This window comes from Microtus oregoni, unplaced genomic scaffold, assembly GCF_018167655.1.
Source record: "Microtus oregoni isolate MIOR12 unplaced genomic scaffold, Mior012 000013F_ref0000133, whole genome shotgun sequence".
NCBI lineage: Eukaryota > Metazoa > Chordata > Mammalia > Rodentia > Cricetidae > Microtus > Microtus oregoni.
The window spans coordinates 9,255,065-9,269,108 of record NW_024543072.1 but is presented as its reverse complement, the minus strand read 5'-3'; the positions used below and the strand labels follow the sequence as shown (position 1 = coordinate 9,269,108).

Genomic DNA, 14,044 nt, shown 5'->3' with positions numbered 1-14,044 from the left:
CTTTGCCAATTTGTGCCGCTCAGCTCTGCGGGGGAAGGCGCCTTCACCTGTTACCTGTAGGATTCTTTGCTTTGGCCTTTGTGGGCGCTCTCTCTCTCTCTCTCTCTCTCTCTCTCTCTCTCTCTCTCACACACACACACACACACACACACACACACTTCCTACCATCACTTGTGTTTCTTACAGACTGTCCTGTGAAGGACTATCATTTTGGTGTGAGGAACAGGAGCAGTCTTTGACCCTCTCATGTACAGCCTGCCCCTGTCTTCAGCTCTTCCAGAGGACTGGCATTCTCAGAGCACATGGTGACAGGACTGATTGGAGCACTTGTCCGGTTCCATCTGCCACATACCTAGACATTGTGACCTTCGTTCACGTGAGATTAGGTGTCCGTCATGCATTTAATAGAAAAAGGCAGCCTTCGTGCTGTCTTCTGAGATTGTCATCCCTGGCAGGGTTGACAGGGGACTCCAGGCCAGTTGTGCTGCCAACTTTGGTCTTTTAAAGGTGGTTCTTATCATTTAAATTTTAATTAATTCAACAGGAAAATGGAGGAGAAATTTCCACAATTCCCTATTGGTGCCTATTGAGGCACACTTCAAATCACCTATTTTAAGACAAACTCTCACTATATTACCCAGACTGGTCTTGAAGTAGGTAATCCTCTTGCCTCTGTCTCCTGAAAAATTGGAATTATAGTTTCAAAACACTATCCCTTGGTGCTCATGAAAACACTTTAAAATGTACCCAGATCCCATTAGCTGTATGGGAAAAACACCTGAGAAATAAAGGTGATATTTCTGACGCCTGGTTTAGGAAGACCAAATCCTTTAAAAAAAATCAGATATATTAAGTTTTCCTTTTTCATTATGAAGTAGGTGAGGGAAGGAGGGAAACAGAACCCATCTGCTACTGCCTGTCAAATAAATACCCACGGGTGGTAGTGGTTCTCAGGTGGGCCACTAGGTGGCAGTCACACCTGTAAAATCAGTGTGCTGGGCTTTCCCACAGCGGATGGCGCACACAAAGACCCCAAGATTTAAATACAAATGCAGTCAGCAAACAACAACCACCTCCTTACCAAAATCCTTCAGCACTGCAGGAAGATGTTCGCAGTCATGGGCCAGGACCTAGGGCCTTGCATGAACTGGCCAGTGCTGGACTGCAGAGCCACAGCTGCAGTTCGGGAGGTTTTACTCAAATGAACCTCATCTCAGAGAAATGTAGGCTAACATGTCATGATCTCTGGATTTCTCCCTTAGTTTAAGCTGTTTAGTTAGTGCAGCAGAACTTGGTCCTGTCCAAGGCGCAGTACCGAGCCATTTCTGCCTCATCTTCTTTAAAGTCACACCTCAGAGGACTTGGCACTTTCCTTATTGTTCTTGTGGGTTCAGCTGTGACTTCGCACAGCATTGGTTGCCACGCTGTGTTTATTTACAGTTGACCTTTTCAACTGGCTTGCAGGCTGTCACCCAGGTAGCCCAGCAATGGCTCCCTCGGGACAGAAAGGCCAAAATCAGCTCACTGTTTAGTCTGCGAAGCTGGGGTCCGGGCAGATTCATGGGGAGCTGCTGGTGTTCAGTCTACAGTGGAATCCTGAAGAAATCTGATTTATTACCAGCAGCCACAGTATAGATGAATTGGCCAGGTAAGCTGAGGGCAGGCAGGCAAAGGCAAAGTTTCCTCTTGTGTATTCATTTATGTGACCTGCTATCAGAAGGTGGGGCTCAGACATAGATAAATCTTCCTGCTTCAAACAATTAAAAACAAAACAAAACAAAACAACAACAACAACAAAAACCTTGATGGAGTGTCTAGTAGCTTGGGTTTTAGTTGATTCCAGATGTAGTCAAGTTGACAACCAAAATTAGTCATACTATGTTCACCCCTTGTCAACTTGACACACAGTGATATCTTCATATGTGCTAAATTTTCAAATGAAAATGATAATCAGGCCATAATTCTGCTTAACACTGTAGGCCTGTTAGAGAGGTCCACAAGAGCCCAGAATGGAGTATAACAAGGGTTTATTTACTGGGGATTAAAACTGACAGTAAAGGTAGAGAGCCACAGTCCTCTCTCGGTGCTGGAAGCTGAGAACCATATCCAGCAAAGAAAGGGGTCGGTATCTAAAAGGCTATTGGCTGAAGGAGTTCCCACAACATAACACCTCTAATGAGATGTGGGAGGAGGACAAGTGATGTGCACAGAGGTCTTCAGTCCAGTGACCAGACGCTGCTCTTCCTCTAATTCCACTGGCCACCCCTTCCCACCTGCATCCTCTGACCACCCCTTCCCACCTGCATCCTCTGACCACCCCTTCCCACCTGCATCCTCTGACCACCCCTTCCCACCTGCATCCTCTGACCACCCCTTCCCACCTGCATCCTCTGACCACCCCTTCCCACCTGCTATCTGTGCTCCAGCCATACAGATCCTCTGCCATCTCTTGAATGGGGGGGCATGCTGCTACCTTGCACCCTCCTCCAGGTCCAGTGTGCCTTCTCACAGCTGCCTCAGGTCAGAGGTTGGTGACCTTCCTCTCCACACTGTCACAAACTGTGCACTCTCACTGTCTGTTTCTCCTTTACCCATATTGCTATCTGACATATAGAAACTGACGTCTTTAAGTCCAGCCTCCTGTGTATCCAGTGATGAGCTCCAAGAAGCCCTGTTTGCTTACTGATGCATTCCAGACATGTTCCTGGGCCTGGCTCAGTTAGCTAATATGTGGATGTCTGGAGTGAGTATCTTCTTAGAAGTGGGGTACCTCAGAGACCAGACCCTGTCTCAGAGTGGAGCACGCCCAAAGAGGGCAGGCACATTGTCTCCTCAGCTATATACTGGTCGAGGCCCTGCCACAGTTCAGTTCCCTGTGTCCTGCAGTAAAAGGACTGTTACCACCATGTTGGGCCAGACACTTACTTCTGGCTGTTTGGTTAAGGTCCTGGCCATCTCCAAAGATGGGTCACTGGTTGGGTTTCCAAAAACTCCTTGGCTCCAGAGCCCCTGTTCCAGGAAGCCCTGCATCCCAGTATCTGTACATCATGAGTCAGTACCTAGCAACTGCCTCATCTACATGTATCTAGAAGTGCTGGCCACTCCAGAACATCCCTTCCTCCCTGCCCCCTCCTTAACACAAGCTGCCCTTGAATTCTGTTTCAAGGTAAGGATGACCTCGTCTTTTCTTTTTGTTTTGCAGTGTGTGGTATATGTGATGCGTGTGCCCATGGCGGAGGCCAGCATCAGCAGACTTCCTCTAGCATTCTTTACTATGTTTTTTTCTTTTTTGAGACAGAGCTTCTCATTGACTCAGGGTCCAGTGGCTAGCCTGACATATAGATCAACCTATGTCCATCCCTTGCAGTGCTGGGGTTACAGGTGCGCCCCCGTGCCCGGCGCTGGGGTTACAGGTGTGCCCCCGTGCCCGGTTCTGAGGTAACTGGTGTGCCCTCATGCCAGCTTTTATGTGGATGCTGGGGTCTGAATTTAGAGCCACTTTACTCCCCAGCCATCTCCCCTGATCCAGGACCTTGCACTAATGGTTCTTCTGCGTGCACCTCTTGGGTGTTGGGATTCTAGGGATACACTCCACAATGGCTGGTTTGTGCAGCGCTAGGATCAAAGCCAGGGCTTTGTGCATATCAGACGAGCACTCTGACAGCTGAGCTGCCTCCCTAGTTTCCGACCCTGTCACTTTAAAACTGAGCACCCTTCTGCTGCTGCTGAGCCCTTCGGCGTCCTTGCTCAGCCTCCTTATGTTTTTCCTGAGACTGTGTGATGCCAAGTGCGGAGAGGAAGCCAGCTTCACAGCATTGGTGAGAATGTCTCCCGCTTCGCTGCCATTGGGGAAGGGCAAACTCTTGCAGCTATTTTTATTGTAATTAGTCATTCTCTCCTACCTCGTTAAGCCTGAGCCTTTGAAGCGTGAATACCTGGTTAACTGTGCATAGCCTCTAATTATCGATCTACCTTTGTTCTCTCTCTCTCACACACACACACACACACACACACACACACGATTGCAACTTGGGACTTTCCTATTGTACTCCTACAAAGAACACAAATTTCACTTTCTGAAAATAGAAAGGAATGTGGTATTTTGCTGGTCCTGCAGTTTCCTTGTTATTTCCTTGGATTGCAGTTAGATATCTGTATCTCAGGGCCTGGGTGAGGCTCAGTGGCAGAGCCCTAGGCCGCCATTTGTGAGTTCCGTCCCTTCCCTGTGTGCCCATATCTGCACACAGAAACTGTCAAGGCCCCTCCTAGCCTGGGAGTCCCTGACTTGCCACCAGCAAGGCCTGCCTTATGTGTCCCTCGACCTCAGCCAGTTTCCACACCTCCTCAAGGGGCCATCAACTTGGGCTTTAAAAGTATTGTCACTATTACTGTGACCTCGCCCAGGCTGCCCCATTACTGTCCTTTCAAAGAGGAATGCAAAGTAGATTTTTTTGAAGCATGTAAAATTATTCCTTGGTGTCTTTGCAGACAAAGTTCCAATAAGAAAGCTTATCAATTACTCCTTTGTGTCCACTCCAAAACTCGTGACTGCTCACTCAAAGGCCCTTGTTCTTGCCCTACAACATTGCTTACAGTGTCCAGATGAGTGGCAGCAAACCCTGGGCTTTGTATGGTCCATTTATTCCCCGGTGAAACGAATGGCAGTTGCAGATGGGATGGGGGTGGGAGGAAGAAGGCAGCTCCCTGAGGACAGTTTGATGTCGAAGGGTTCTGAATGAGGATCCCTATGTCTAGTCTTGGCTGTAATAAATATGGCTTGTTTCTGGAACTTTTAGCCAAATAATAAAAAGAAGACTAATAGCAGCCCAGGCGGTTTGTTTGGGATATAAACATACGCATCCCGAGTTGAGGCTTGGATGTCATTTTTTTGGATGGGATGCCATTTTAAAGAACAGCGGTGGGATTCCTTGATTTGTCGTTGTTACGTTGGCTTTGAACCAGAATTCTTCTTGGGTGGTTGTCAGCCCCTGTCTGTCTCCACAGGGCAGCCGCTTGACTGTGGTACACCTCCAAGGGAGGGGCTTAGCTAGGAAACCAGGGGGTTTTTTTCAAGGCACAATTGGGCCAGTCACTGAAAAACACTTAGTAACACATGCAATTATGGAGAATAACTATTTCTATGTCAGGGACAGGACAAGGGAGGATACAGAAGTGTCATTCACTTTTGTCTATGGTAAGTAGAGTCTACTCACATACAAAAAAATTCCAATTTATTTTCTGGAAAAATTCCATGTTATCACTGTAAGAAGGATTTTTATTTCCATTTTTTTTTAAACCTATCCTGGAACTAGCTCTTGTAGACCAGGCTGGCCTTGAACTCACAGAGATCCACTTGCCTCTACCTCCCACGTGCTGGGATTAACAGCCTGCGTCACCACTACCCCAAACAGATGTGTGTTTTAGCAAGTGATTTGGAGTAGCATAGACAAAGGTGTAGAAAGCAGTGGCTGGCAAGACTCACCCAGGTTCGAGCAGAAAGCCTTGCAGGGCTCTGACTGGGAAACTTGGGTATGGCTGCCCTGTGGGTGATACAGCAAATGCTAGGACTCCTGATGGCCCCCAAATAGACTGAAGAATGTCAGCTAGGAAGCTGCTCTGCCTTCAGGAGCCTCATGACCTTTACAGCTGTCCTAGAGGGCTGACTTGTAGCACTGAGTAGGAAGGCTCCGACAGAGCGTCAAATATATCACAGAAATTGTGTCAAAAATTCCGCACAGTTCCTGCAGCGCACAGTGTAGGCGCCTGGCTTGCAAGGCAGTGGCGCATTGCAGGATTCCTGCATGCTGCGTAAGAAAACAGAGGCAAACACGGAGTCTGTTTTGCAAATGTTCTGAAACCAGTCTATTAACACAGCGAGCCATTTGAAATGCAGCTCTACGTGTTTGGAGAGAAAAACATGGCTTTTATTAGGGACATGAAACAAACTCTTTGAGCCGCAGCATCGCTGCGGGCGAGTGTAATTGCCAGGATTAATAAATCACATCTGCGAAAGTTCAGTCCTTGGCAGCCCTCCTTATTCAGTTCTTCTCCCCTTGCCGGTTCGTTCCAGATTTATGGTCTGCATTATGTCTGGAGCCCGTACCACGCCTGCTGTCTTCCTCCTCTGCTGTTGTGCGCTTGCGCTGGGCCTCGGCTCAGGCTCCCTGGAGCACCGCGAGGCCAAGCACTACATTGCTGCAGTGTATGAGCACCGGTCGGTCCTGAGCCCAAACCCTCTGGAGCTCACCAGCCGCCAAGAGGCCCTGGAGCTCATGAAGCAGAACCTCGACATCTATGAACAGCAAGTGATGGCTGCAGCCCAGAAGGCAAGAGCCCTTTTTGTCCTTAGCAGAGCCAGCTGCTCTGAGCAAGGAGAAACCGCAGCCTCTCAAGGCCCCCCTGAGAAATGCGTCAGCTTTCTGGTCTGAGTTGATAGGTCAGCTGACTGGCATCTTGCTTCTCAGAAGTTAGTCAGCGGCCCAACCAACCGCACATGGCAGCTTATTAAATCGGGCCCCACTCCTGACCTCCAAAGTCAGGACCAGCAAGCTAAGCAAGGTCATCATCTCCAAGGAGTGTTTTCCCCAAGCTGAAGAAGCCCCTGCCTAGGTCTTGGGTGGCTTTGCCTGGGATTTGACGGTGAAGTAAACAAGAGCTGGAGTTTGGGTCTGGTGCCCTAGCCGACTGTTCCAGAATGGGTGCAGTCTGGGCTGTGGGAGTGTGCACAGCACATCCCCGGGGGATTAATGATATTCAGAAACAAACAACAACAACAGAAAAAAAAAACCCACTTGAAAACCATTGAGCACAGTGAACTCCATGCTCAGAAAGGCGTTCAAAGCTTACAGGAACTTGTAAGTGCCCACAGAACTGCCGCTGGCTGTCTGCCCACTGTCTGTGGTGCACTTCGTGCAGATGGGGAGCCCTTAGTCCAGACGGAATAGGACCCCAGGCTCACACCCTTGTAAGGACTTCCTCTTGGCTGTCTTCCCTCTTCTGCCAGCCAGGAAGGGTGGGGGTGGAGGATAGGCTCCCCTGGGACAGGGGAGGAAGTGCTGCTCTCAGAAGAAGCTGTGGGGTGGGGAAGTCTGGAACCAAGAGGATCTGAGTTTTTTCCCTGTTGGTGGGGCCGCCAAGCCCAGCTGCTTGAGGAAGGCCTGCTGTGCTAATGACGATGAGCCAATGTCCTGCCTTTGCTGCTGGTGTGGACCTGACCATGCCAACAGACCCACCACCCCATGCCCACACCTCGTGACCCGAAAGGACATAGCTACCACTTCTTTTTTTTTTTTTTTTTTTTTTTTTTTTTTAATATTTATTTATTTATTTATTTATTATGTATACAATATTCTGTCTGTGTGCATGTCTGCAGGCCAGAAGAGGGCACCAGACCTCTTTCCAGATGGTTGTGAGCCACCATGTGGTTGCTGGGAATTGAACTCAGGACCTTTGGAAGAGCAGGCAATGCTCCTAACCACTGAGCCATCTCTCCAGCCCAGCTACCACTTCTTGGTGCACTTTAAAATCCTGGGCTAGTTAGTGTCTATGGTCCAGCATTCCTCGTGGATGGCACTCCTCTCTTGTCCCCACCTGGCACCTGGCTTCTCGGCCCCCCTCAGTAGCTCAGGACGCACTATTTCCCAGGTGTTCCACTGTGCTACTTCTGGGAAGGTTTTGACCACAATCTGACCTTGAAAAGCTGCTGAATTCCATCGTCTGCACACCTGCCCCAGTCCCCCAGGAAAAGCCTGAGCTTCCAGTCCTCTTCAGACTTCTCTTAGAACTGTGGGCACGAATGCACTGCTGTGTGGCAGGGTGGGTGGCAGGCCTTCTTGCTCCAGGTGATGTCCCCAGTGGACTCCTGGCAGTCACATCACACTGTGTTTCCAGGGCACTTAGGACCTCCTGTTCCTTTACACACGAGGCTGTGTGCGGCCCCCCTGCACTCGGGCAGTCAGCTGACAACCTGAGCAAGCCTTCCCATCCGAGCTGTTCCCTGCTCCGGCCTGTTGGGCTATTTAGGGATCTTTACTGACATCTACATAGCGTTCATGCATTTGATACTTATCCCTTTTATGTCTCTGCTGAAGTCAGTGTAAAATAAATCCCAGCTGTACTTTCAGGCCTCCTACCAGCCCTGACCCACACAAGGGCAGGCCCTGTGGTGGAGGCACTGAATGGCACGGTGCCTCCTCAGCACCTGCAGGCTCACCTGGCTTCTGCATCTGTCCATGGTGACTGCCGAATCTCCAGCTTAGAACTCCCAAACATGGTTATGTGAGTCGTGCCAGGGGCTCACAGGGCTGCTTTGTGTTGTCCAGCGCCTTCGCTCCTACGCTGTGTTTGCGGCATCCACGTCTTACATCAGATGCACTGAAGACAGGAGTTCCCCACAGGACCCCTGGCATAGAGGGACAACAAGTCAGCCTTAAAGATTAGACTGTGCAGTCCCAAGGGTTGGTGACCTTCATTCCTCGGGAGTTCTTGACCTCATTAGGCCTGTCAGGACCCAGCCAAAGCACTGTAGTCAATGTGTAGACATAACTGAATGGCAGGCTCCCTAAGACATCCTTCAAGTGTTTTTGTTTTGTTGTTTTGGTTTTTTTCTGAATAAAGGAAAACCTTTCTCCAAGTATAATTTTCAAAACGTTAAAAGAGTGACTCATAGCCAAGTGGTGGTGGTGCACGCCTTTAATCCCGGCCAAGGCAAAGGCAGGCGGATCTCTGTGAGTTCGAGGCCAGCCTGGTCTACAGTGAGTTCCAGGACAGCCAAGGCTACACAGAAACACCCTGTCTCGGACTCACCCCCCGCCCCCCCAAAGGGGCTCATGCAAATACATAATGAACAGTTTTTATTTAACTCATTTGATCATGGTAGGAATTTGAAAAAGGGAATGTTGCCAGTGACCCAGCAGTGACTGGGAGAATTTGTTGCTAGCTAAAATAAGCAACTGTTCCTCAAGACACAGATGCAGTCTTCAGTGTGAGGACTTGTTCCATTTTGATTTTGATGAACCAGGCTCAACTGTTAGCTAGGCTGGCCTTGAGCTCAGGAGCCTCCAACCTCCATCTCCTTGGAGTAATCTTTTAATTAACAAAAGGCAGCGGTGGCATATTCTGTACACAGTCAAATCTCCTAACTCTGTAGCAAGCCTGCTAATCTGGGAAGACAGGCCATCTCCTTCTTGAGTTTGTGATCAGATTGTTTGCACCGTCAAGGCTCATTGTACAATGGGAAGGTCATTGTCACTCAGTGCTATGGGGAGCCACACCAGTTTGTCGATGCGTATTAAGAATGTAAAACTTGCTGGGCAATGGTGGTTGCACTGGGAAGCAGAGGCAGGATGATCTCTGTGAATTTGAGGCTAGCCTGGCCTACAGAGTGAGTTTCAGGATAGCCAGGTTTTTCAAAACCCTGTCTTGAAAAACGAAAAAAAAAAAAAAAAAAGAATGTAAAACTTTTCCCGCTCTTTAACCCAGCGGTTTCACATGTGAAATTCACTGTATTCTAAGTGGAAGCCAACTAAAGACATGAACACCTTTCAGTCAGGGTAGTGAGCGCCGCACACAGACCACACACCGACAGCTGCCTCAGCTTTGGTTTTACTGCAGAGGTTGCATTCCGATGATCAATGGAGGAGAAATGGTGGTATCTTATGTAACAAGCAGTTGGCATTTCTGCTTGTTCTCTATGAGAAAGACAAATGCTACACAATATACCATCTCATCAGCACCCAGACACACAGGGAAAAGGACTAGCAGAATGACAACAGGCATCTTTGTGTTAGAGATATGCATTGATGGATTTGAGTTTTTTGGTCTTGCAGATTTTTATATGGTTAAACTTTGGAGCTTTTAGAACCAGAAGTGGGTAAACAAACCTAAATAAAATTGCAGTTCCCTGAGGAACTAAGTGCTGGCGCGCCTGCTATTGTGTGTGGCCGCCTTCACTACCTGCCGCCTCCATCCTCTGCACTGGGCCGACATCTAGGCCTGGCATTTTCATCCACAGAGCTGGAGAGCCCCCGGAGAGCGAGGTGAGACGAGGGCAGAGGGCTGCCCTGTTTGTTTCTCCTCCCTAAGTTGCTGTAGATGCCACAGTGTGGGGAGAGGCCCGCAGTCAGCAAGAGCCCCTAAAGGGACTCCTAAGTCCCGGGTGGGAGCTGCTTTGTGTACCGCACTTGCTGCTCATCCATGGCCCCCAGAGTCCAACTGTGACTACACAGTGGAATCTTTTAAACAAACACTGCAGCCAGGGCTCACCCACATTCCAGTCGGTTGTTTTATGGATGGGCCTCCATATCAGAGTTTTTCCCAGAAGTTCCCCAGCTGACTTAGGCATGAGAGGATGGGCAAGAACAGCTGGACTAGAGGCGTCCGCTCCCCCCTCCCTCCATCCCCACATGCTGGTGGTTCTTCTTCCAGGACACGGACACACGTGCGGCCACGTCCAGCACTTGGGCGGTCAACTGATGGCCAGAGAGCAAGCCTTCCCACTGAGCTGAGTTGAGCCATCTTCTTCCCAGCCCCTGTCCTTCAGCTTGTTGATGTTTGGCAGCCAAGAACGTGGTGCTTCCTTACCTCCCGACACTCTCCTGTCTTTCTACTTACAGGGTGTGCAGATTATAGTGTTCCCAGAAGATGGCATCCATGGGTTCAACTTCACAAGAACATCCATTTACCCATTCTTGGACTTCATGCCATCTCCCAGGCTGGTCAGGTGGAACCCCTGTCTGGAGCCCTTTCGGTTCAATGACACGGAGGTAGGTGAGAGGACCAGTGAGCAGAGCCAGGTCCTTGGCCGAAAGCCACAGCATGCTGCCTGAGGTCTGAAGGAGGTCTGGGCTCCAAACCACAGAACCCAAACGCCCCAGGCCCTGTGTTAACTAATCTAGGACATTACTTAGCTGCCGGGCTTTCACTGGTGAATTACACAAGAAACACACGCAAACTGAAACATATTAAGCAAGTCAAGTTCAAACAAAACAAAACACTCTAAAAGTTCAGCTCAGCACTGCCTGGCCCTCATCCACTGGCTTTTCTGGAAGCTTCCTTCCAACAGTGGTGTGCTGTGCTTTCTTTTCTCCCCCTCCACTGACCTCCGGCCGAGCAGGAGACAAGCTCCCTTCTTTTCCCGCTTGCTATTTTAAGCACTGCTTCAGTGAGCATTCTGTATGTATATTTTTGTAAGCATGTTCAAGTTTTCCTGCAAAACTCTTGGAAATGGAATTTAATTAGTTTAATTAATATCTAATGTATTCTTCAAATACTAAATTTCGGGGTTAAAAGATGTTTGTCTCATTTTACATACCTCCAGTACTAACTTGTGAGTCTGTTTTTCTGCCCTTGGGTCAACATTAGATGCAATACTTCCTTGAGCTTTTGCCATTCTAACAAAGGTGAAGACTTGGCTCCCTGAATTTACATTTTGTCGTCACTACTGAGTTTAGTTGCAGGTGCCTCTGTGTTTGTCCTGTGAATCACATGTTCATAGCCTTTGTACACTCTCACAGTGTTTGCCCACTGACTTACGATAGCTGTTTATATATGACAGACACAATACAGGAACTTCTTTACCGAAATATGATCCAAAAGGCAGTATTTAAACTTATTTTATTTATTGTCCACTCCAGGTCCTCCAGCGCCTGAGTTGTATGGCCATCAAGGGACAGATGTTCTTGGTGGCCAATCTTGGAACAAAACAGCCTTGCCTTCGCAGTGACCCCAGGTGCCCAGATGACGGGAGATACCAGTTTAATACAGATGTGGTGTTCAGCCACAATGGAACCCTTGTTGCTCGCTACCGTAAGCACAATCTGTACTTTGAGGCGGCTTTTGATACCCCTGCTCATGCGGACCTCGTCACCTTTGATACCCCCTTTGCGGGCCAGTTTGGCATGTTCACTTGCTTTGACATCCTGTTCTTTGAGCCTGCCATCCAACTCCTCAGAGACTCCAAGGTGAAGCACATTGTGTACCCCACGGCCTGGATGAACCAGCTGCCGCTCTTGGCAGCCATTGAAATCCAGAAAGCATTCGCCACTGCCTTTGGTGTCAGTGTTCTGGCAGCTAACATCCACCACCCGACTCTGGGGATGACTGGCAGTGGCATCCACACCCCTCTGAAGTCCTTTTGGTACCATGACATGGACAACCCCGAAGGCCACCTTATAATTGCCCAGGTAGCCACAAACCCCCTGGGACTTGTTGGGATAGAGAATGCAACTAGTGAAACGGACCCATCCCATAGTAAGTTCTTAAAAATCCTGGCCGGTGACCTGTCCTGTGAGAAGGATGCCCAGGAAGTGCACTGTGAGGAGGCTGCCAAGTGGGACATGAACGCACCACCTACTTTCCACTCAGAGATGATGTACGACAACTTCACCCTGGTGCCTGTCTGGGGAAAGGAAGGCTATGTCCAGGCCTGCTCCAACGGTCTCTGCTGTCACTTACTCTACGAGAGGCCCACCCTGTCCGAAGAGCTGTACGCCCTGGGTGTCTTTGATGGGCTCCACACGGTACATGGCACTTACTACATTCAAGTCTGTGCCCTGGTCAAGTGTGGGGGCCTCGGCTTTGACACTTGTGGGCAGGAGATCTCAGAGGCACAAGGCCTGTTTGACTTTCACCTGTGGGGGAACTTCAGCACTTCCTATATCTTTCCTCTGTTTCTCACCTCAGGGATGACTCTGGATACCCCTGACCAGCTCGGGTGGGAAAATGACCACTATTTCTTGAGGAAGAGTGGACTGTCCTCTGGTTTGGTGACAGCAGCTCTCTATGGGCGGTTGTATGAGAGGGACTAGAAAAAGTGTGTGGTCAGTGGAGCAGGCTGTGCCAGCGTGCCTTTCCACAGGACCGTCTCTACCCAGAGGGTGGAAAGGGACTTCCGTGGCACAGGGTCCCACCCTCAGTCCCACCCTGGGAACTGTAAGAAGATGGGAGAGGCAGTTCCTTCTTCCTTTCTACATAATGACAGACATTTTGTGGTATTTTCTATTCACACTCTTTTTCAAACCACACCTTCTTCCTACTATGCAATTAGTTTCAAATGCTAAAATAACAAATAGACATAAGTTGCTACTTTACAATCCCACAGAGCCCTGGTTGTTTTTTTTTTTTTCTTTCCATTTTGTTCTTTCATTGTTGATCAAGTGACACAGTGTCCATATTCTCCAAGCCTCGAACACTTTCTGTGGTAAAAAAAAAAAAAAAAAACAGACTCTCGAAGCAAAAGCTGTGAAAAGAGCTGCTATGGTGAATCATCCTATTCTGGTCAACAGGGACTCTGTTCGGATGCGGTGGCAAAGTCAGAGCTACCAGCAGTGGCAGAAATGTAGCCCTAGAAACAGCCCTTCCAAACAGCAGGGAGGCGAGGCTTTCTCATGTGTGCCTTGCTGTCGTGGTGGCAGTGTGGGCAGGCTTGGAATCTCTGCAGGAATGTGGTGCTGTGGAAGTGGGGAGGGGGGGCTGGAAAATGTTGAGCAAGGCCAGGCTAGGAAAGCATGAGTAATAGAATTATCCCCTCCAAAGCGTCTCATCCAGGGATTCCAGAGACCTTAGCCAATCGATTTAGCTGTGCTCAACTGAGTTTGCACCCAATAGGTCTCCCTCGTGCAGAGAGGCTGGGAGCTGCCTGGCCAGTCTGCTGCAGTCACAAACTCAGCTCAGCTCATCACAGCAGGTGTTTTCTCAGGGCCTACAGAAGCACAGAGCAAGGACTGTGCACAGTAACTGCTGCGCACCAGAAGCTGAGAAGCCATGGGTAGCACAGCGACGACATTTATAGGCCACTGATACTTTCTTTGCAACCAATGTTTGAAAGCCATTTAAAAAGTATTTTACTTCTATACAGAGCAATTGTTTCTTTTATTTTTGTTTATTATTTTATTATTTTTTGAGTACAGAATGGATAGTCTTCTGAAATTTGCCTCTTTTTTTCCCCAACAGTAGAAAATATTTAATATACCACCTGATAAGTAACAAAACACTTGGGATTAATTTTCCCCTTTGTCCATATATTCAAAGAATTGTAAAACCATTC

General features: G+C 48.8%; 1 protein-coding gene across 4 annotated transcripts in view; it reads left to right on the top strand.

Annotated features, from left to right (window-relative positions):
- The window catches only part of Btd (biotinidase), a 36,624-nt gene extending 23,531 nt beyond the window's left edge, over positions 1–13,093 (top strand). For 2 of the 4 annotated variants that reach the window (XM_041662862.1, XM_041662863.1), the window contains exons 2-4: positions 6,071–6,326; positions 10,614–10,763; positions 11,634–13,093. In XM_041662862.1, the coding sequence (XP_041518796.1) occupies positions 6,071–6,326; positions 10,614–10,763; positions 11,634–12,806 (1,579 nt within the window). In that variant the 3' untranslated portion in view covers positions 12,807–13,093. Of the gene's footprint in view, positions 1–3,792; positions 3,819–6,070; positions 6,327–10,613; positions 10,764–11,633 lie in introns of those variants that run through there. The other 2 variants (XM_041662864.1, XM_041662865.1) reach the window with 2 other exon arrangements.
- The last annotated feature ends 951 nt before the right edge of the window (positions 13,094–14,044 follow it).